The sequence below is a fragment of the Chrysemys picta genome, chromosome 16 (genome assembly GCF_011386835.1).
Source record: "Chrysemys picta bellii isolate R12L10 chromosome 16, ASM1138683v2, whole genome shotgun sequence".
In the NCBI taxonomy this organism is placed as follows: Eukaryota; Metazoa; Chordata; order Testudines; family Emydidae; genus Chrysemys; species Chrysemys picta.
The window spans coordinates 16,961,103-16,984,731 of NC_088806.1; the positions used below are offsets into that span (position 1 = coordinate 16,961,103).

The window sequence follows — 23,629 nt, forward strand, 5'->3', positions numbered from 1 at the left end:
GTGCTTTTTGTATCCTCTCTTTTTATTTCTTTTTCCAGACAACCTAAAGCACTTCAGGGCAAGAAAGATACATCTGTTCTATTTATAGCTAGCACCACAGCTGAGCAACGTAGTTCACACCGCAGCTTAGCCGTGCATAAACTTAGAGTGCTATGCAATGTTTATACAGAAATATTTCAGAATTGGGGAGGAAGGAAGGGCATTACATTTGGGGCTGGGAATCACAGTCCCCGCTCCAGCTGTTGACCTACCCAAAGGGTATGGCAGTGTAAAGTATCTTTGTGCGGGTGGAAACAATATGGTAGATTCTCGGAGAGTTCAGGATGTTCTAGGCGTGTTCAGAAGCTTGTGTCCCATGCTGAGGTGTGTGCGTGTGTATGTTTAGATTTGTCATCTGTGTACAAAGACCAGGCTGTGGGATGAGAGGCGATCCAGTCTGGACCTCAAGGTTGAATGTCTGTAGAATTGATCCACCTTCCCGTCTATTTGTTTTGGGTTGTCCTTGTAGATAAGAAGCGAGCTTACCAAGTCTGAGATAAGTAGTTCAAGTTTGCAGGTGTCAGCTGTGGGATTTGTGTTGGCACCACATTTCGGTTTTATGTATATTGTTCTTTTCCTATTGGGTGCAGATGTGGTTTTTTTGTAACATCAGTTTCACACCCACTCACAGAGCGACAGTTCCTGCCCCCTAGCACGCTAAAGCTGTGGTGGAAATGGTGGCGGGGCTGTCCGATTACGCTGATTTTATTGAAACTTGCTTGACAAGAACTCCCCTTCTTCATTGTGCTATGGAAAATTCCAACAAAGTCTAACAAACCAAAAAGTGAGTGGAAATTTTTTTTTCTTTAGGTGTGTGCTGTAACCTTTCAACTCTCTCGTATGGTTGATCATAAACACATTTCACAGGGTCAGTTTTGGTTCTATAAAATTTGCCCCCCTTCCCCCCCCCCCTTTTTTTTTTTTTTTTTGCTTTGAGCAAACTAATTTTTCCCCCCCCAAGGGAAAAACCAAAGTTATGCAGGTCTCTGGTCTCCTCCCAGCCCCTGTGGGGATCTTATGTGGCCTCTGTCACTTTGGTATTTGCACGCTGCGCTCCTTACTGTGTGTGATTGTTTCCAACAACCCGGTGAAGTAGGACAGACTTGTTATCCTGGTTTTACAGCTCTGTCACACCGATTAAGAGATGTCTTTTCAAAAGAGCTGATGGGTGCTGAACTCTTCTGAAAACCTGGCCCCAACTGCAGGTGCTGGGCACCTGGGAACGTGGCCTTCTGTGGCTCCCTCAAGATTTCACAAGGAGTGTCTGGCTGGGCTGTGAACCCAATCCAATTCAAAGCCTCAGCCACAGACCTTCCTTCTTGAGGCTACTGTAAGCCCCTCCTTGGGGCAAACAGCATGTGTGTAAAGCCGGTCCCTGATCGCTCCTTCCATCCCTGATCCTCCCGCAGGATCCAGGAGCTTGCTGTTTGGGCACCCAATGAGCCTATTTTTGTTTTGGGATCTGCTATGCAAATCTCTTTCTTGCGTGTCCAATCCTAGGAACCTGCCCTGCAAGTAATTCCGATATGCAACAGCCTCCAACTAAAAGAAGAGTCCAATTGGAAACCTGTTACCGAAGAGCCGGCATATTTCCTTCGTAATTAGACTAAGTATAAAGGGTGGGGTTAACATCTCTCTACCTCTGGAGGCTAAGGCCCAGATCCTCAAAGGTATTTAAGTGCCCAGCTCCAATGGGAGTTAGGTACCTGAAAACCTTTGAGGATCTGGGCCTCGCTCTCCCATGGGGAAGGTTGGTCGTTGCGGGTGGCTTTCTCCTTGGCAAAGGAGCAAACCTGCCGGAGTTCTAAACTCTCTCTGCCTCCTTGGCTGCCCTTTAGCAGCTGGCACTGATGAGCTCCAAATCAATCCGTATCTGTGTCGAGCCCGCACCTGGAATGCTGGGCACAGCCTTGCTGATGACTCAGTACCAAAGATACCAGGAGGAGAGGTTCGAAGGGAGGGCGGCCAAACTCTCCGGAGGTCTTGAGGCTAGGTTTGATCAGGAAGGGTAAAGGAATGTAAAGAAAGGAGCCATGGGGAAGATAACATCAGGGGGAGAGTGACTGGTTCCCACACAGCTCTGCCATAGTTCGTCACTTCTCACCCACAGCCCCCTCTGCTGTTCCAGTCCCCTGCTCTTTGGTACAGCTCTGAATCCTGTCACGAGCTCCCCCGCAGCTCTGCTGATGCCCCGCAGTCTTGACCTGCCACGTCCCTGCTAGTCCAGTCCTCCTCCCTCCCTTCCACGTGCGGGGGAGGGATAGTTCAGTGGTTTGAGCATTGGCCTAGTAAACCCAGGGTTGTGAGTTGAATTCTTGAGGGGGCCATTTAGGGAACTGGAGTAAAAATCTGTCTGGGGATTGGTCCTGCTTTGAGCAGGGGGTTGGACTAGATGACCTCCTGAGGTCCCTTCCAACCCTGATATTCTATGATTCATGTGCGTTAATCCGGCCGTGCAGTATCGCCTCCAGGTCAGACGGATCCTGCCTGTTCCATCCCATTGTGTCCTGTTATAAATGACCCCTCCCGCCCCCCTGTTGGGGGAGGCCCTAACAAATTGCTTGCACTCTTGTACCTTGCCACTAGCCTCCTTGTTCCCCTGTAGATGAATGTGTCACTGTGTCTATGCTCCATCACTGGCCATTTTAAAATCCAGATTGGAGGTCTGGCTAAAAGCTCTGCTTTAGGAATTATTTGGGGGCCGTTCTCTGGCCTGTATCATACAGGAGGTTGGATAGATGATCACCATGGTCCCTGCTGGCCTTGGAATCCATGACTATTTAAAAACCATTCCCGACTGTTTAACAATAGCTGTTGAAGCTTGTACTTGTGAAATCGCCTCCCCCACAGATCCCGGCTCTCAAGATGAGGGGCTGAAACTGAAAACTCCGTCTGGAGTCTCGGAGCTCTTTAAATATTGAACCAAGTCTCTCCTCTCTTTTGCAGCATTGAATGTTTCTATTTTTTCTCCACTTAGGCTGTGGGAGAGAGAAATTCATTCAAACTTCATGCTTTAATTCCCACCCCCCTTCTCTCCTTCAGCAGCTGTACAAATATGGTTCTTAAGCAGCTGAACAAACATCAGAAATAAAATAAAATACCCCCCCCCCCAAAAAAAAAACCCCACCCCTCTCTGCTAACTCAACCTGGATTCTGTAATGTTACATAGAATCATAGAATATCAGGGTTGGAAGACACCTCAGGAGGTCATCTAGTCCAACCCCCTGCTCAAAGCAGGGCCAACACCCACTAAATCAACACCCCCACTAAAACTACATTCCCCAGCCTGTCTGCCAGCTCCTTTCAGCTGGGGCTGGGCGAGGGGAGCTCCTCTTAGACATTGCAGACTCCAAACCCCTTCCCCCCACAACCAAACTCATCTCTTCAGCCAGGTGACCTGGCTTGGTGGCTGTTGGCACCCTGCATAGGCAGCCCCTAATAAGCGTGGCTCCTCCCAGATTGGGGGGAGCGGAGATCCTTGTCTCAGGAAGCTACTCTGCAAGGAAGTCCATGGTAGGGAGATGCATTCTACAGGGATGGGGTAGAAACTGCTGTACAGCCACGCCAGCAGCAGGAGGGCAGGTGCCGTTGTGCCCTCTGCCAGGGATAAATGACTGTGGTTCTGCTTCCAGAGCTCCACCTGCATCGTTATTCCAGGGCCCGGGAGTGGCTAAGGAACAGACTGTGAGGTCATGTAACAATATCCCGGACTTAGCCCCTTGGCTGCCTGGTACAAAGCACTTGCTCTGGGGCAGAACGCACCCGTCATGCTGCCGTTAGGGGAGTGCTGAGTATATCTGGTTAGAATGCAGCTGCTGTACTGAAAGCGTTGAGTATTTGGTTGCCCCTTTTGGTATTCGCACCATCTGCTACTAGCTTTCTTCTTCTCTGCCTCGATCACAGTTTTGGGCTTCCCATCTAGGATGTACCTTTCTATTCCCTCAGGAACACCCTCTAAGAACGTCTCCATTTGTACGAGGAGAGACAGATCTTCCAGAGCCTTAGCATTTGCTCCTGATATCCAGGCATCCCAATTTTTTACAATGTGGTAGGCGTGTCGGGAAAATGCCATGTCTGGTTTCCACCTTAGGGCTCTGAACCGCCGACGGGCACGCTCGGGGGTTAGCCCCATCTTAATTTTGGCCTTTTGTTTAAAAAGTTCATACTTGTTCATGTGTTCTTTAGACATTTCAGCTGCCACCTCTGCTAGGGGTCCACTGAGTTGTGGCCTCAGCTCCACTGTATACTGGTTTGGAGGGAGGTTGTACCCAAGGAAGGCTCTTTCAAAATTTTCTAAGAAGGCCTCTGTATCATCGCCTACCTTGTATGTGGGGAATTTCTTGAAATGGGGAGCGGTACCTGGAGAGGGACTGTTAGGGCTACCTGATTGATCCAGCTTAGCCTTTTCCACCTCCAAGCGCTTCCCCTCTCTCCTCTCCTTGGCTTCCGCCTCCCAGCGCTTCATCTCCAAGCATTTCGCCTCCGCTTCCGCCTCCCAGCGCTTCATCTCTAGGAAGAAATTCCTTTCTTCCGCAGTTAGAACTTGGCCTGGGTTAAGGGCATCCCTCCATCCTGGCATCTGGATCCTGGATTGGAGAGGGCTGACCCTGCCCTCCTGGGAAATCTCCTGTAGCCCATTCCCTCTCTGCATTTCTGTCATGGAGCTGGATGTCTGGGCTTGATCTGGGTCTGTCTTTTCCATGGCGTGCTGCTTTGGGAAGACTGGTTGCTCTAGGGTTTCGGTGCCCAACCGCAACCTCATGCACAGGGCTGCCCTACTCTATCCTAGCTATTTCGTTGCGACGAAGCTAGAAAAAAAATAAACTGCTTGTTGGACTCCCTGGCTTGGCAGACTGAACCTTTTGCATGCCTGTTCCCCCTCAGGCAGAAAAGAAAAGAAAAGGAAAGAAAGAAAGAGGAAAAAAACACCCTTCCTGGCTTTGCAGGCTGTCAAAAGGAAAAATGTGTCCTTTTAAAATCCTGAGGTCTGTGCTTCTGATTCAAAATGATCCCACCTCTGCCACCATGTCAAGGCTGATTCCCCACTCTGGCACTTTGAGTGCAGAAGGTGGGGGCCCACAAGGATTCTAAAAATTAATACTGGCCACTCCAGGCTTGTATTCAATTTCCAAGGTTACAGCTTTTCTCTGACCTTGGATGAGTAGATGCTGCCACGACCCAAGTGCAAAAACCCCTTTGAGACCCCTGGAAGGCACACTTGGGAATTCCTTCCTGTGGGGTTCCCTGAAGCCCTTTCACACACACCCCCCCAGGGGGAAGAGCTGAGAAAGAAAACAAAAGAAATCAGCTGTTGCCACCAGCTAATTAAACAACATGTGCACAAACCTCTTAGGGACACAAAAATGCAATTCTGTTCTTAAAAAAGGTAAATTTTATTAAAAACAAAAAGAAAGAAAATACATCTGGAACTTAGGCCTTTTGCTAGGTTTTAAAAAAAATAATTACAAGGATTAAGCATCAAGATAGCTTCTTGAGGTCCAGCTTAAAGGTTACAAACAAAACAAAAGCGCCTGGGGTTAGCACAGAAGAGTCCACAAGCCATAAAGAAATAAAAGAGAGAAACCTAATTGTGTCTTCCTAGACATTTCCTGATCTACTTACATATCTGGGGTTTCAAATGAGTAGTTTCTAGGTAGGATCTGATGATTTTCATACCTGACCCAAGCTTTTACAGCATAGCTCCAGCCCTGTCCCTGCTCTCCGGGAGAACAACAGACAGGCAGACAAAAGGGAAGTTTTTCCCCAATTTTAAAAAGTTTTAGCCCTCCCATTGGCTCTTTTGGTCAGGTGCCCACTCCCTTCCTTTTATCTCTGGACTTTTTAACCCTTTACCGGTAAAGCAAGTATAGAACAGCTTCTAACAGGGATTTTATAGCTAGCTGGCTGGGTGCCCATAAAAGGGAGCTATCCCCCATCCTTCATTTATCACAGGTGGTTACCCATGGAGGTTGGAGACTCTCAGACTATCTGCTGTATGTATAATGTGTGTGCTTTGGAGCAAGGCAAAGGTCAGCCAGCCCTCTAGGCAGGGCCTCTGTGAGCTTCAATGCAAGAGACTCAGTGTCTGCCCATGGGGTGCTGGGCACCATGTGTTACTTTAGCCTGTTTTTTAAGGGGACGCTCCCTAAACAAGTCTCTCCTGACACCACAGACGTTTCAGTAGCATTAACACAACCTATATGTCAGGTGCAGTCTGGAATTTCTACTTATTTCTGTCTAAAAATACTGGCCTTGTAATTTAGTTCTAAGAACCACTTCCACAGCCCACAGCAAACAGAAGGGCTTTTTCCCTTGAAAAGGCAAATCTATTTTAGTCAAGTGATGATCTGAAATTAATCAGAATTAATGCAGAGTAAAGCGTGCCAGCGTTAACCTGCCTTTATGTTTGTGTTGCATTCTCTGGAGAATGCCTACATATTTTTCTTGCTAATGCATGTTTTTGCATTTCCTTTTTCACTTCTCCTCTAGAAATGCATGAATGCAAAGGCTTTAGAACAGTGGTTTGCAACTAGGCGTATGCACACAGGTCTTCCGGGGGTACATCAATTCATCTAGAGATTTGCCTAGTTTTACAACAGGCTACGTGAAAAGCACTAGTGAAGTCAGTACAAACTAAAATGTCATACAGACAATGACTTGTTTGTACTGTTCTATATATTATACACTGAAATGTATGTACAATATTTATATTCCAGACTATTTATTTTATAATTATATGGCAAAAATGAGAGAGTCTGATTTTTCAGTAACAGTGTGCTGTGACACTTTTTTGTATTTTTAAGTCTGATTTTGTAGGCAAGCAGTTTTTAAGTGAGATGAAACTTGGGGGTACGCGAGACAACTCAGACTCCTGGAAGGGGTACAGTCATCTGGAAAGGTTGAGAGCCACTGGTTTAGAAGCTAAAGTAATGTGTGATGGAATGAGTTAAAAATCTCTTCAGAGAGCTTCCTTCATTTCTTAACATTGCAACCTCCTCTAGAGACAGAGAGGACCCCAGTTTTGCACTTGCAATGCCTGAACTGGAAATGCACAAGTAGGAGATTTCTCTCTTCACAGCAACTTTAATTCATGCTTTAGAGCATGCCCGAGACAGTGCAGTCTGCACTCCCATGCGCTTGTGTGTGTGTGTGTGTGTGTGAGAGAGAGAGAGAGAGAGAGAGCGAGCACTCACGCACTGGTGACCTCTGCTGGAGCAGAACAGATGAGTGGTGGTTCTAAGGGAGCTGCCCCTTTCTGCTTGCCAAGCGAGCAGGGCTGGTGCTGGGTAGAGATGGGGGCATTGATTAGGGCTGAGCTGGATTTCAGATTGTAAATCCATTATGCTAAGCTGATTTATTTTCTTCACTCGTCTAGCTGTATCAGTCTCGCCAATAAATATGCCAGGCCACATTCTGCTTGCAGCAGCAGCACCTGTACCCTGACCCCAATTCCCACTGAGGCTGGGCACTTGCAGAGGGTTAGTAACTGGAGCAGCATTAACATTAAGGAGAACAACACTTGGGGGGGCTAGAGTGCCTCAGTTTCCCTCAGCGGGCGGCCCAAGGGCACAAAGTGAGTCAGTGTAGAGCCAGGACTAGGCTCCGGGAGTTCTGACTCCAGTGCTCTGCTTTGACCATTAGACAGTACGTAACCATGGGATACTGCAAAACATGTCTTCTCTGTGGGACTTGCCCATTCGCAGTGATGGCCCATGACCTCAACAGCTGGTTGTTACCCTCCATCCCCCGGCCCTCTGAAAGATTTCAACTCCTCTGAGACAAGCACTGCAAGCAGAAACTGGGAGTGCGGACAGGCTGCTGCAGCCTGCGGCGGAAGAGACAGAGTTAACTCGCTCTCCAAAACATAATGGGAGCTAGTTTGGCCCTTGTCTGCATAGCCTCTTCATAAAATAGTTCTGGAGTAAGAGAGCAGAATGTGCTCAAGAGGAGCTGTTAGCAATCAGCTACACTGTGGTGTATCCTTGCTAATGGGGCCACTAGCAGGACTGAGACCTTAATGTTGATGGTGTTGACCAGCTGTTGTATAATGGAATCTGGTTACTTCAGTATTCCAGATGTGTAACCTGTTTGGGGACTGTTTTCGCTGCAGCCCAGTCCAAGAAGTCCTCATTGCGGTTCTCACATGTGTGTGCAAGTGCTGGGAACGTATTCATGGGCTGTATTTATTAATGCCACGCTGAGGTTGAGATTGGAGCTTCAGGGAAGTCATATGAGGTTCCCAGAGCAGCTGTAACTCGGCGCGCCTGGGTGTTACAATGGGATCTTTCATTGCGTGACAGTCATAAGACACTGCATAATGTGACGTGTGAGAAAAAGTTGGGTTTGAATGGAAACGTTAGCTCCCCTTGGGCTCTTGTTTTATCAGCTCCTCCCAAGGTAAGCAGAGTCCAGCTTGGTCAGTGCTGCAGAGGGAACCTCGAAGAAACATGTCTAGCCTTCTTGGAAGAGCCGGTTGGTATGTGCTAAGTGGCACTTTTTCCTTCTGAGCCTGTACTGCATGCAGGGACCCTATGACGTGGCGGGGAGGGGTGCTGTGCTTCCATCTTGGCAGATATGTAAAACCAAAGGCTGGAACTACAGATCCCAGGAGACTCAGAGGAACAGCTGAAGAATAATGTGTTGAAATTTTCCCTAGCATAATTATGTGTGTGCAATAAAAGGTTTTATTGACCCTTCCATGACAATATTTGCATAACTGTTGTGTGAGTAATATGCATCTCTGATTCCTGCTGATAAAGCCATGATGATGTGTCCTTGCCTGCTGACTCTCGCCACTGACCAATGAAATGCAGCCACTTCTGCGATGGATCCGGTCAGCTGATTGCCAGCATGCAGCCGCAATACGCGGGTTCTCGGATGGGGCTTCAGGCTGAGGAGGGCTTGGGTTCTATTCCTGGCTCTGCTAGTGATTTGCTGTCACCTTAGCCATGCTGCTGCACGTTTCTCTGTCTTGGTTTCCCTCTCTGTAAAATGGGGATAATGCTACCTTCGCTTTGAGACCTAAGGATGAAAAATGTGATAAGTGCTTATTCAACCTCCTCCACGTCCATCCTCATCATCCTCGCCCTCCATGCTTTGGATTCTCTTGTCATTTACCCCACTGCCTCTCTAATGTTAGCAAATCCCAGTGCTATAGGGATGAGGTCATGTTCTGCATTTTCCCATGTGGTGTGTGCAGGCTTCCATTTGTTTTCTGTGTGTGCCCAGACTGGGTCCTCATTGCATTCCACACACGCTACGGCATCAGGTGCTGGTCTGGGGAACATGCATCGTGTAGCCTGTCACTCAGGTAACACGCATGCCGGAGCTGGAGGTGGCTAGTGGCTGCCTCTGGGAGCGATGTGTGATCAGAGTTTATGGAGCAGCCTCTGGGCTTGAGGATTGGAATCCTGCCGAGTGAGTAAAAAGCAGAGCCCAGTTGGAATGAAGTTCAGAGTGTGTTCCCTCTGCCTGGTTACAGTACACTGACTATATACAACACAGGAGGTGTCTCGTACCTGTTCTGTGCTATTAGGTAACATCTCCCATCCTGCACCGCTGCAGTGGAGACTTGAGCCAAACCTGCCCTGGGCTGCTCTGATGGAACCCCTGCTATCTGCTTCCTCTGGTGTTCTAAGGCGTTCATATTTGTCCGAGTGAAGCGGAGATTTGCTAGGGGGAACTTCTGCTGTTCTCTGAGGAGTAGGGAAAGGAGGCCGGCTCAGGTTGCTTTGCTCACATTGTTGTATTTTGCCTGGAATCCTTGCAAACCGTGCTCTATCAATACGTACCTTTCACATGTATGTTGCACTCCTGAGTTGTTTGCCATTGAGAACTGGATGGCTGCATGTTTCCCTTAAGGGCTTACCGGTGATCTGGTCACCCACTTGTTATAGACTGTTTGGTGTTCACGTGAAACTAATGGGGTTCTTTCTTCTAGTGGCACAGGTCCACGTCCTTCTCCTTTGCCTCCCTTCACTCCAATCTTGGCAGGAAGACCAAAAGGAATGAGTTGTGTGTTCGGAACTCCTCCAGAAGGGGTCCCTCCCAGGCTGGATTGAAACATGTTAGAACAGGGCTTTGGGGGGATGAGGGTGGGGTGGAAGCTGGCACCGCTGCAGCTCTCTGGCTTTCATTGCTCTCTGTCCATTCACAGGACAATTAAACTCCAGTGATGTCACTCTGAAACATTCCAGCAGCACTAAATAAGCTTCTCTGCCTGGTGAAAATCTACTATGGGAGAGCAACTGGAGAAGAGCTAAGCTGTGCGGTAATGGCTAGCATGGGCAGGGGGCCTGGTTAACTAGATCATGCTCTCTTTGACCTACTAACTGAATGGGCAGCTGATGGCAATGCAACACATCTAATTCTAATCATGACTGTCGCAAAGGTACTGGAGTGTAGAACGGGGGAAGCTTGCTGAGTGATCCGAGGAGCGCTGCCTGGTAGGGTGGATAAATGGTTGGCTCACAAACAGGTTGTTGGATTGGGAGGATGTGTCAGGTGGCTCAGGATTCACATACTTGTCTAATGACCTTCAAGGCTAACTTTGTGCCGCCTACGTTTCTGGCCCTCTCCAAGCGGGGCGGTGTAGTAAACATAGATGATCTATTTAAAAATATGGGGAGGGGAGACACTGAAGTGGCACCCGATTCGGAGCAGGGAGATGAGGTTTGATGGGGAGGAGTGAGCCAGGGAAAGAACAACTCTCAGTGGAGATGTAGAATTAGTCATCCAGAGCTCCACTCCCAAGGAGAATGAGGATGATGGTGGGCAACAAACTGACTGCATCCCACCGCTTCTCTTCTGGAAAGCCCGGATACCGTTGTGAGAAGCTGGCCTCATTTCATGCTGGGCCCTCCCTGCAGAGGAGACCCTTGCTGGTCCTTCTTTGGCTCTTACCTGTGTTTCTAAACTGGCTCTTGCAGTAACGGCTCTGTGATGAACGTGACCTCTAGATTAGCATCTGACGAGCGTTGCGTGCCTCAGACTCATTGAGTCATGCCACACCCTGTGAAGTAGGTACTGTGACGAAGTTCCTCCTCTATCTTGGTGGGTCCTGCGCTTATTGGTTGATTTTCTTGCCTCAGAGATTCACCATGAGGGTTGGGGAACAGCCCAGAGACCTTCCCCTCTGGAAGAACCCACAGTCCAGATCAATTAGGAGGTCTGGGGAGAACCCGGGCCCGCCCTCTACTCCGGGTTCCAGCCCAGGGCCCTGTGGACTGCAGCTGTCTATAGTGCTTCCAGTAACAGCTGCATGACAGCTACAACTCCCTGGGCTACTTCCCCATGGCCTCCTTCAAACACCTTCCTTATTCTTACCACAGGACCTTCCTCCTGGTGTCTGATAACGCTTGTGCTCCTCAGTCCTCCAGCAGCTCTCCCTTTCCCTCTCAGCTCCTTGCGCCTCTTGCTCCCAGCTCCTCACACTCTCACCACAAACTGAAGTGAGCTCCTTTTAAAACCCAGGTGCCCTGATTAGCCTACCTTAATTGATTCTAGCAGCTTCTTCTTAATTGTCTCCAGGTGTCCTAATTAGCCTGCCTGCCTTAACTGGTTCTAGCAGGTTCCTGATTACTCTAGTGCAGCCCCTGCTCTGGTCACTCAGGGAACAGAAAACTACTCATCCAGTGACCAGTATATTTGCCCTCTACCAGACTCCTGTACCCCACTGGTCTGGGTCTGTCACAGTACATGATGATGATGATGATGTTTGTTGGATCCGTTTTACAGATGGGGAACCAGAGGCAGAGAGCGGTTAAAAGACTGGTCCAAAGTGATTCAGTGGCCAGCTGGGCGCAGGAGTCTTGCTCTAACTACTAGGGGTTACTGCCTTCCATTGCTGACAAGAACAGCATGCAATAGCATGTAAGTGGGGTTGCAATTCTCACTAAAACCTAAAAGTGAGAAGCAATGCTGCATGTCCCATCAGACTCCAGGAGGAGGACGCAGAGCAATAGGAGTTAGGAACCCCTCCTGGAGGTCAGCTAAAGCTGGAATAGCTCATGAGGTAGTTTATAGCAAACTCATCAGAGATGAGGAAGGTGAGAGAAGATGGCTGTGGATGGTAGTTAGGGGGAGCCTTGGCCTACTGAAAGATGCTTTCTCCCTCTCTGGTTTGTAATCTCCAGAGCGACAGGGCTTCCGTTGTTTCCCTTAGCAGGCTAAGTTCCAGTCCAAATAGATCCTGCCGTGCCTTTGCCAGGACTCGCAATGGATGCTTATGGACCACAAGGTTCCTGGTCGATCAGCTGAGGCCAGCAGTCCGGAGAGGTCCCCATCCTCTCTAGTGCCCTGGCTATTAACTGATTGCGCTGGGGGTGATCTTAGCATCAGGATCCCCACAGCATCCCTGATGCTCCATGCACTGAGATGCTAATACATTACCAGAGACGCAGCAGATGCTGCACCGGGACTGTGCCAGCGGCTCTCCACAAGAGCAGCCTGTGGGTGCAGGAAAAGGAGGGGTGCATATGTGTAAAGTTTTATGCCTAGGATCTGGTTCTTTTATATCCTCTTAAACATCCCAGAGCAGCAGAGGTCTGTGTCAGCGAGAGGAAACCCCATGGGCCAAGACCTGAAACTTACCAGAAGAATCCAGGCAATTCAGCTCAATTTGTTTTTTCTTGGGGCTGTTAAGTGTGCCGTGCCCCTTTGATGAACTAGGTATGGCAGAGCACCCGCCCTGGTTGGAATCTAAGCAGCCAGGAGGCACAGCAGGGCCTGTGGTTATTGCTGTGACAGATTAATATACATAAACATCCTCTTGAGAAGATTAGGCTAAGCCACCCTGGGCTGGGCATTTTCAAAATCAGTCAATGAGTCTTGAAGCTTGCTGCTTACAGGTGGGGATGCTGCATCTCACCAGCAGCACAAATGGCTTTGAGTTTCAGGCACCAGATGCCCCCCCTGCTAATCTCAGGTAGCAGCTTCTGTTTCTGCTCAAGAGCTGGGATCGGTAACATCGTCCAGGGTGAAATAACAAGCCCTGCGTGCGGGCTCTGATGGGATGGCCCCTAGTTGCACGATACTAGATCACGGTAGCAGGAGCAATGGAAGAGATGGAGGGGGAATTATCTGTTCAGAGGTTGAATTCACAGCTCAGCCGGTGTGTGGTGAGATGCATGGGGACATTCGTGTCCTATAACTCCCCAACCCCAGCCCAGTGGGTTCTAGTGGCTCTGAATACAAGAATCAATTAAGTAATGCACAATTTACTCCTGAGGGCATTCGGCGCCAAAAAATTAAAAATTCTGCGCACAATATTTTAAAATTCTGCAAGTTTTATTTGTCAATAAATAAATGCAGAGTCTCCAGCATGGCAGTGGGGAGCACAGGCCACTGGCTGCATGAAAGTGGGAGATCACCCTGCAGCCCCTCCGCCACCACCCCGGGACACGGACTCAGTGGTGAGGCTGCACCCGACCCTGACACAGCACAAGACCTGGGCCTGCCCCAGAAACACCCAGGGGCCTTGCTCCTCTGTGCCAGGCGCACCAGGTGTGGGGCAGGCAGGCTCAACCAGGCAGGATCCAAGTGTGGGCTCAGTGTGGGGGGATCCAGGTGTGGGGTGAGAGGTTTCTGTGTGGGGCAATCTGGGTGCAGGCAGCTTGGGGGGGGGTCTAGGTGTGGGGGGATCTAGGTGTAGGGGGATCTGGATGCACAGAGGCTCGTTGAGGGTGGGGTTCCAAGTGCAGGGGCAATGAGACCCTGCAGGGGCTTCCAGGTGAAGGTGGTTGGGGCTCAGCGGAGGGGACTGGGTGTGGGGGGGTCTCATCTGGGAGGTCCGGGGGCTGGATGGAGGTCTGGGTGCAGCTAGTTAGAGGCCAGTGGCATGGGGGTCTGGATGTGGGGGCTCAGGGTGGTGGTTTGAATGCGGTAGTCTCAGTGGGGGTAGTCTGGGTGAAGAGGTAGGGCTCTGGAGGCAGGGGGTCTGGGTGCAGGGGGGCTCCACATGCAGGGGTTAAGGTTCAGTGGGGTTGGGGTACGGGGTGAGGCTTGGCGGGGGGGTCTGGGTGTGGGAGGTCTGGATGCACGGGGATTAGATGGATGGGGGAGCAGCTCCTGGTACAGTGACCCCTCCTCCCACAGGTGAGGAGCGATGGGGGCAGGAAGCAGCGGTGGATGCTGTGTTTCCTGCAGCTGGGGGAGGTTTCTGGGTCGGTCCAACACAGCCCCAGTCACTTCTTTCATGGGAAGAGGAAGTCCAGTCCTCTCCAGCCTCCAGCTCAGCCAGAACTAGCAGCTGATCCCGGCTCAGGATAGGAGCCACTGGCTGGGGTGTCCACAGCCCCACAGTGATTTACCGCTCTGCCGGCTGCTCCGGATGCCTGAAATGATGTATCTGCTCTATTAGAGAGAGTGGTGCATGACTGCTCTTGCAGCTTCCCTTTGCTTCCCTGTCAGAAAGTCATTTTTCTGCAGGGAAGCAAAGAAATCTGCAGGAGACATGAATTCTGCGCACACGCAGTGGCATAGAATTCCCCCAGGAGTAACAATTCCCTGTATGCCACTGCACTAAGTACTCCTTCTGTCTCTTGTCTTCCTTTCATAGGGGAAGGAAGAGTGGGATTGTAAAGCCCCACCCTGCGGAGGTGCTGCCATCTCGGCTTTGGAATGAGGGGACGGATGTAAGTAGACTCCTTCTCCCCCCGCCCCCCAGCTGTTCCTTTTATTTTTTTACTTTTCTCCAAAGGAAAGGAGGGCAGAGTGGTTCAGATGTCACTATTGGCAGCACAAGAACTATTGCACTGAGTGCTAGGACAATGGTTCTATAAGGGACCCTGCTCCCTCTTAGCACTATGGGAAGGGCCAGGAGGTCATGACCCCTGTTCACGGACCCCTTGGGTTGAGAACCCCTGCACTGGGGAATAGCCAGTAATTGTGTTACCTGGAACAAAGACCCATATGTCCTGTAAAGAGAGCATCCCAGTAACTTTTCATCCTCTTCTTTTCTGATAACGGTTCTTCAGAATCCGTGACCCCATAGAAACACCAGTCTTCTATTTACCATTAGCATTTGGAAGGCACCCATCACCAGCAAAAAACCAGTCATGGGCTCTGGGTCTGTGAGGCGTGAAAGCCAGCCCTGCCCTCAACCCTCCGTCCGAACTCCAGGCTGATCTAACCTGGATGTGATCCTGTTCTGTATTGTTTAGCGGCCCATGCATTGACCCGCTGGAGCAGGGACGGCTACGTTCACGTATGACCGCAGGGATGCAGAGAGACCCCCCCCGGCCCGTTCCACGTGAAAGTGATTTTACATGTTTCGCTCTGTGTGGGAGGTAGTCCGACTCTGTGCAGGCTGCATGGCCCGTTTCTGAATAACAGGATCACAGAGCTGTCACGTGGCCCCTTGAGGATGCATACATGAGTGTTCTATGCAATTTCAGGTCAGATTAGTGACTTGCTGGGAAACTTAAACCACAAATCTTGTTAGTCTCTAAGGTGCCACAAGGACTCCTCGTTTTTTTTTCCTGATACAGACTAACACGGCTACCACTGAAACCTGAATCTAGTGCCGTCATTAAGGTGTAATTAAGGCGTGTGTCTGTGTATAGCTGAGCAAAACGTTAGCTGCTACTGCTGGCCAGTGAATTACCGAGTATCACGGTGGAATGCTTCCTTATTTCTGTTGTTCAGTAACAGAAATCATATGCAAATGCTTCCTCGGAAGCAGGGTTTTATCTAATAGAAAGGATTGTGTCTGGCAAAAGGTCTCCAGGTACAATCACCGGGAGAGAAGCAACAAGCGGCAGGGGGTGCTGGCGGGGATGCGTGGGCGTGGGTGACTGTAACAAGACCTGTTTTCTAGGGTAGTGGCGATTTCTCCTCTCTGCTCAGTGAGAGCAGAGGGTGGGCGGAATGCAGCATTGAGCACCCATGAGTGAGGGAGAATCCCTCTCCGGCTGAGCGAAACATGCCCGGAGGGGAAGTGCAGCTTTGCTACGGAATGACACAGACGTGATGTTCACGTCACTTTGCTGTCGGGGAGTTTGCCGAGGTCGCTACCGGGGAGCTCCACCGTGTGCAGTAATTAAAGTGAGACGGAAGGTGCAATGACAACAGGGTGGGGTGGAAATGACCTGCTATATATGGTACTGGCTAGCTGGCCAGAGTTCTGCGTCTCAGTGTGCAGTCGGTGCCGATTTGTATTGGAAATAGAATCAGTTCAACAATATACAGCGCCCTTGGTCTCTTATCTCTGACCCAGCCCTGTTGGTCTGTGCTCTCTCCAGCTGCCCAGTTTGCACAGGCTGCCCCCTTGGGTTTGTCCCATGGTGTCCCCCGAACACGACACACAACGGTTATTGCATTTCCTTCCCGGCTTTCCTGCTGCTTGGGCTAACACCAGCCGGTGGTCTGAGCAGCGCCAATCACAGTCCACCTGCCTTGGCTCTGAGTCAGCAAAGTCCTTCCCACTTACGCTCAGATCTGAGTTTATGCATGTGCCTGCGTCCCTTTGAAGCCCATGAGATTTAAGCATATGCTTCAGAGCTTTGTTGAACTGGGTCTTCTGGGAGTGGAGGACTGATTCTTAAACTGGCCCTGTTGGCTTTCAAACTGGGCAGAGACCTGTCCCTGTGAGGCCTCCTTATCATGCCTCATCCTTATCCGTGCTCTGACCCATGTGCGGTGTCAGGGCCCTATCTCTGTGCTATAGGTTGGCAAGTGTCTAGGGGCCCCACCCAGGGACTAGGACCCCATGGTGTTAGGCTCTGTACAATAGACGCATACCCGTTTTTTTGTAATATAGCAGTGCCAAATCTAGTGTCGAAAGTGAGATGCTGTAACCGAGGCTGCCGTTCTCCCTCCCACTCCCTCAAATCACTGGCCTCTTCTAGGATAGAGTGTTCACTGTTGTAATGTCAGCCCAGCACACAGTACGTCCAAGGGAATCCACACAGTGGTGCCAAAAGGAACAATCCCAAGCCATCGCTCATGCTGCTCTGCCAATCGGTGGAACCAAAGACAAGGAGCATTCCATCCCTCGGAAATCCCTTCTGCTCCCCAACCTTGGATGCCAACAGCGGCAGTAGTGTGATCTAATGGTTAGCGCAGTGTACTGCCACTGGGTTCTGCTCTTTCCCTGCTATGTGATCGTGAGTAAGTCACGGAAACTGCTGCACAGCAGAAATGAGTGGAGCAGCCTTTTCCTGCTTCGCAGGGGTGTTAATGAATAAATGAACGTAAATCGCTTTAAGATCCCCAGATGGAAGTCTCCCTGGAATGGCAAAGGAGTGTTACTGATGTGGCTCCCTTCAATGCCGCAAACAGCTCGGAGGCGTCAGGAACGTAAAAGTACGTCTCCGGTAACTCAAACTGCACCTAAGCCAGATCCAGCTGCAGCCTGCACTAGGGAAACTTCCGCCTCTGGAACGATGCAGATATAGCTACAGGGGCTGGGGGTGGGGAACCCCTACAGCTTTACAGGTGGGAGGGAGCCTCTAATGTAGACCCCACTGCAGCACTACAAAACGGACCTTCCCTAGCAACTTCCATCGTGGTTTGGAATGGTCACCTTCTGGGTGTAAAACAACCCAACGTAGCTAGAGCTTTCCTGTATAGATCAGGGTGTTCACAGGGGCCAGGAGAGCAGGCCACTGGTCCATCTTGCTGCTAGCCAGTCTCTGCCACTCTAGAGGAGAGCAAAGAGACCCCTTAATTCGCATGGCTCTTGTGTGGAGGGAGGGGAAGACTCAATGGCAAACATCAGGTCAGTTCCAGTTTGTAGTGGAACAAGTAAGGTGCCAGAGGAGAGGACTGATTTCAGGTGGCAACGAGGCTACAGGACTAGGTGAGCCCTTAACCAAGGACTTTATTTCTCCTGCAAATAGGGCTTTATTAATGTTGTCTTTGTATTAATGAAGACAAAAAGCTCTGAATACACAGGTTTCAGAGTAGCAGCCGTGTTAGTCTGTATCCGCAAAAAGAACAGGAGTACTTGTGGCACCTTAGAGACGAACAAATTTATTAGAGCATAAGCTTTCGTGGACTACAGCCCACTTCTTCGGATGCATACAGAGTGGAATAAATATTGGGGAGATATATATACACACATACAGAGAGCATAAACAGGGGGGAGTTGTCTTACCAACTCTGAGAGGCCAATTAAGTGAGAAAAAAAAAAAAACCTTTTGAAGTGATAATCAAGATAGCCCAGTACAGACAGTTTGATAAGAAGTGTGAGAATACTTACAAGGGGAGATAGATTACAACAGAAAAACTTCAAAAACAATCTCCCCTTGTAAGTATTCTCACACTTCTTATCAAACTGTCTGTACTGGGCTATCTTGATTATCACTTCAAAAGTTTTTTTTTTTTTTCTCTTACTTAATTGGCCTCTCAGAGTTGGTAAGACAACTCCCCCTTGTTTATGCTCTTTGTATGTGTGTATATATATATCTCCCCAATATTTATTCCACTCTGTATGCATCCGAAGAAGTGGGCTGTAGTCCACGAAAGCTTATGCTCTAATAAATTTGTTCGTCTCTAAGGTGCCACAAGTACTCCTGTTCTTTTTTCTGAGTACACAGTGCAGGATGATGCAGTGCGCTCGACACTCCCAGACAAGAAAACCAGGGCTCTTCCCTGACTTTTTCCTGAGGTGTCAGTGAGTCTTTTAAAGCAACACAAAACAAAAATAAAGCAAAACTGGTTATCCAAAGAGGGAAGCTCAAATGCATTGTTGGGCCATTGATCTGCTTGGCCAATAGGGATTTAGGCTGAATTCAAGTTTACAGGCTTGTGAGGTTTTTGGACTGTGGCTCTGAAACCTGCTCTTGACAAACCCTTTTCCTTTCCGGTGGGTGGATTTTAATGGTGTGAATGTTTTTGTTTCCTGGTGACAGCTAACAGAAACCTGACCTACTTTTACACACGGCCGCTGTGCTTAACTAGACAGACCGAGTCTGTACTGGATAGGGTGACCAGACAGCAAGTGTGAAAAATTGGGACGGGGGTGGGAGGTAATAGATGCCTATATAAGACAAAACCCCAAATATCGGGACTGTCCCTATAACATCGGGACATCTGGTCTCCCTTGTACTGGATCCCTTTGCTGCTTGCATGGGGCCAAACCACAAGAAGGGTTGAAATGCACCATGTCTGTGGTTGTGCAATTGTGTTAGCTGACGCCTGCACCACCACCGAAGTGGAGTTGTGTAAGGGAATGCTCTCTCTCACTATTTTGGGGAAGCTCCCCTGCTTTTGACATGTGACGTAATGCACTGAGAACTGTGAGCAGAGAGTGGAATCTAAAGGGTAGGTGGAGATGACTTGGGTATTCCTCTGTCTCCTTAAAAGAGAATGAATGTAAGGTCTGGGTGTGTTGGGCTTGGAGAGGAGGGATGTGATCCATGAAGAGTCCCAGCATTTATCTCTGGTTTGGAAAGCTGTGATCTTCTGCGAATTAACGTAGCAATGAAATACAATGAAGCATGTTTTGACTTCCTGACCCCTGTAAGCAGCATCATGTACTCTTGACTCAAAACTGTACAAGGTTGGGAGGAGTGGAGGAGATGTCTGTTCTTGCCAGATCAGTTTAATTATATGTGCCTGACATGAGGTGGGACAGTAGAAATATCTTTTTTTTTTTTTTTTTTAGTTGACTTGTTCTCTTTAAAGGGTAAGTTTGCATTTATTAAAACTGCCGCTTGCCCATATAAAGTACTCTGGGATAAATGTCTCGATGCTTCTCCAGAAGATGTTACCTTTGAAAGCCCAACCTTAGAGTGTCGCTGATTCCCTCCCCACAGAAATCTCCGGGGTTCCACCCAGTGATCATCCTTGTTACCCTCACATAGCATCAGGGAGAAGGGCTGTGAACTCAGGATGGGAACATTCTTCCTTGGAGCTGGCTGGGTCTCTGGTTCTTTTGCCACCAGCCCTCTCCCTCTGAACTGAGGCAAGTTCAGCTCAGTCCCTGCCTCCCAACTTGCTTGCAGGTCAGGCTCCCACCTAGCTATCTCCTGCCATCCCACGGAGTGAAGCAGACCTGGAGTGTCTCTCTCTGATCCCTGAGGCATCCAGTGTTAAGTCTAAAGGCTTTTCTGTCGGGGCTTAAACCCAGCTCGGTAACCATCTCTCTTGCTGCCATCCTGAGTATTCCGTTGCGTTACTGTCTGGAGAATGCCAGCATTGTGAGGGTTAAACACCAGCTGTTCCTTCTTTGGGGGAGTTTGTCATCCTCGGTCCACAGATCCGGAACGGGAGGGTCGTGTCCGCCCGTCTGTTATAAACAAGCTGCTGCGGCCAATCCAAACACAGGCCTGTTCAAATCGCTGTGTGTGTATCTCTGTGCTGTGAAATATCCCCAGTGGATGACTCCCAAGCCATACAGGCCAGCCCGTAAACAGGGCAACAAGGCAACGGTGATAAACACAAGGGAGTCTCCAGGGGCAGGTGGAGAGACGAGGTAACTGGAGTCCCTGAGTAAACACCTGCCTGGCTGGAGGTGTGTGGCGATTAAGAAGACAGCCCTCGGGATTAGTGGCGTTTGAGGGCAGGTGGTGAAAGTCGCAGGTAGGAGAAACCACATGTCTGTCTAGGAGTACTGCAGGGCAGAGGGGAGATGGGATGGTGATTGTGAAGGCCAGACCCCGGCTTGGAGCTTTAGGAAATCCAGGCAGTTACAAAACCCCAGGTAGTGGGGGAGGGGCAGCTTAATAGTAGGGATCCCCTTGATCTGCTTTTCATCAGGTGGCCAGGTCTCTGTATGTGCTCTGTAGAGCCTCCCCAATCCAAGGGCTAAATTAGTCGTTCTCTAATGTAATCCTTGAGTCTGACCTGTGGGCCGGGTCTGTTAGCCCATGACCCTACCCCCAAAGAGTTTACGCCTGGCAAGGACTAATCAGCCACACTTTTAAAAGTGACCTCTGATTTGGGGAGCCCAGCTTAAGGCCCCTTTGTGAGGGGCTGAGCACCTGCATTTCCCACTGACTTCATTTGGAGCGGCAGGGTGCTCAGAACCCTGAAAATCACATTCCACGTGTCTCCCACTCATTGCTTAATGTTCTCTGGCTGGAGTCCTAATAATGGCTCTGATCCTCCAAACCCGCTTGCTTTACTCAGGGTAGAGTCCCTCCACAGTCAATAGCAGGAATGTAAACGCTGGCAGAGCTGGAATGAGAAACAGCCTGAATACCCTGCCTAGGAGAGCAGGGTTGGTCTGGCCAATAGATGGGAGTGCCTCCCAGGCCATTTCCCTCCTCATCACGCCCCCGTGAGCAGGGAAGTGTTAGCTCCCCACTTGATACAGAACGAGGCAGAGAGAGAGATGTAAGAGCCAGATCTTCTAAGGCCCCTAAAGAGGCAGATAGGCACTGTTGAAAATCACCCGAGGCGCCTAAATGCCTTTGAAAATCTGGCCCAAGGTCAGGGCAGGGAATTGGGGTCCCACACTAGCTCCCACACTACAGCATCACCTCCCCTGTAACACTCAGAGAACCAAGGTCGGGGAGATAACATCTGCTATTAGACTGACTTCTGTTGGTGAGAGAGACACGCTTTCGAGCCACACGATTCCCTGCCCCACCTTGTCTCGCTAATATCCCGGGACCGGCACGGCTACACCACCAGATAGTATCTCGAATGGGGTGAATGGGAAACAAAGAATCGTGGTTTGCTTGGGGAGCAAGCAAAGGATAGGTGTCCATCCTTACTAAATAACTAAATTTAACAATCCCACGCATGTGCAATGGGAATATATAAAAATATATCCCTGGTAGGATATATAGCAGAGGGAGAATAGCAACAAAATCCAAATGGGGTCTTAATAACAAGGTCCAATTATTGCACAAAGAAATAAATGGGGACATTCCAATCTCTGAAACATAACAACAGACTAATTAATCAAACAGGAACTGCCACCTGGCCATTCTGCAGAGCTAGTTTAGGACCTGGGAAACTGAGCTCAGCAATTGAACGCATGGCAGACTCGGGAAATGCTCCAGATTCGTGTGAGGTAAGCTCCGATGGCTTTTTATTTTTAGAACTACTTGGTTTTGTTATAAAGGAGCTGTGGTTATTGACAGTGGTGCTTGTAGACTTTGACTTTAGAAGGTGACCAGCGATTTGGGGAGTCTTGGTAACTGGGTGTCTGATTTGGTAAATAACAAGTCGCACTTGAGCAGCTTGGCCTGCCTGTCCTGGGATGAATTTGTCAGGAAGGGTAAATGGGACCTTGGCTCCTCCCACCTGCCCAGGCTCTTTTGCAACTGGCAGCAGGAGTGAACACCTCTGGGAGATCCAATTATTCTGCAGTGCCCGCACCCTGTGCAGGAGTTATTGGAGAGACCGGATCTCCATTCCAGTAGCCTCATCTGTGTCCTTCACCCTGCGGTGCAGGGTTAGCCACAGCACTCCAGCATGGTGTGTTTCTCCAGTTCTCTGCCCATCTAACTTTAAATGTTGCCACCACTTCCCTTAGGATACTACGATGTAGCCTGCTAGATCTCACACTCGGGATGTTTTTCATGATCATTCAGTCTGTATTTTCTTTTACCTGCATAGGCTGGCCTGTGTGCTGGGAGATTTTCACTCTGTGAATGGCCCATCAGAGAGACTGTTATGGGCATTCCTATAAAGACTTTGCGACACTCCTGGCTAACACAGTGCGCTCTGCTCCATCCGGATACACTTATAGGGAGGTCTCAGGGAATCCAAGTAGCCTGAGAACGGATGGTGGTGGCTGGGGCTTAATTAGAACAGGTACAAAATCAGGATTTTAAAAATAAATCTAAACAAACTTTAAAAACCTCGTTGTTGCCCTGTTTGAAAACTTGCCTTACCTCTAGTTACTCCTACTTTCTAGCCCCACCCCCTTGTTCTCCTACTAGGGTACGTCTACACTACCCGCCGGATCGGCGGGTAGCGATCGATCTATTGGAGATCAATTTATCGTGTGTAGTGTAGACGTGATAAATCGATCCCCGATCGCTCTCCTGTCGACTGCTGAACTCCAGCTCGGCGGGAGGCGGAAGCAAAGTCAACGGGGGAGCGGCAGCCGTCGATCCCGCGTTGCGAGGATGCGAAGTGAGTAATTCTAAGATGACCTAAGTTACGTCTACTTCAGCTAGGCTATTCTCATAGCTGAAGTTGCATATCTTAGATCAATTCTCTCCGCGCCCCACGGGTAGACCAGGCTTACATCAATACCTGCCTACAGTTCACCAATAGCACTGATGTCTGTGCAATGAAGTATTGGTCAATAGGGGGCAATATTATCTGCTAGGCCTAACATTGAACATCTTTATCGGTCCCTGCTAGGGGACAGGAAATAATCTGGCCCTTCATGTGTCTTATATTCAGTCTCTGGCTCTAGAACAAATCATGCACTTTTCCTTTAAGAAGCCTAATACAGAAGCATTGGCATTTATGGCACATAAGACCCCCCAATGCAACCTGGTACTTCAGTTGGCTGGAGAAAGGTTTGGACTAGTGATGGATCTGCATCAAACCCCAGATCCAAAAATCTTGCAAACTTTCATGGTTTCATAGCGTTTAATGCCAGATGGGACCATTAGATCATCTAGTCTGGCCTCCTGTATGTCACAGGCTATTAAATTCCACCCTGTTACTCCTGTGT

The 23,629-nt window shown here is 49.4% G+C and overlaps 1 protein-coding gene across 20 annotated transcripts in view; it reads left to right on the forward strand.

Moving 5' to 3' along the window:
- Window positions 1-23,629, forward strand: part of ST3GAL4 (ST3 beta-galactoside alpha-2,3-sialyltransferase 4) — a 154,796-nt gene that overhangs the window by 69,909 nt on the left and 61,258 nt on the right. For 9 of the 20 annotated variants that reach the window (XR_010593281.1, XM_065570460.1, XM_065570453.1 and 6 more), the window contains one exon: window positions 14,597-14,672. The exons of 5 other annotated variants lie outside the window; for them this stretch is intronic. Coding sequence is in view for 8 of the 15 variants with exons in the window: in XM_024107722.3 (XP_023963490.3) it covers window positions 14,597-14,672 (76 nt within the window). In the remaining 7 variants the exon portion in view is untranslated. Of the gene's footprint in view, window positions 1-7,210; window positions 11,911-14,596; window positions 14,673-18,558; window positions 20,566-21,902; window positions 22,007-23,629 lie in introns of those variants that run through there. 6 more of the 20 variants (XM_042851963.2, XM_065570449.1, XM_042851965.2 and 3 more) reach the window with 3 other exon arrangements.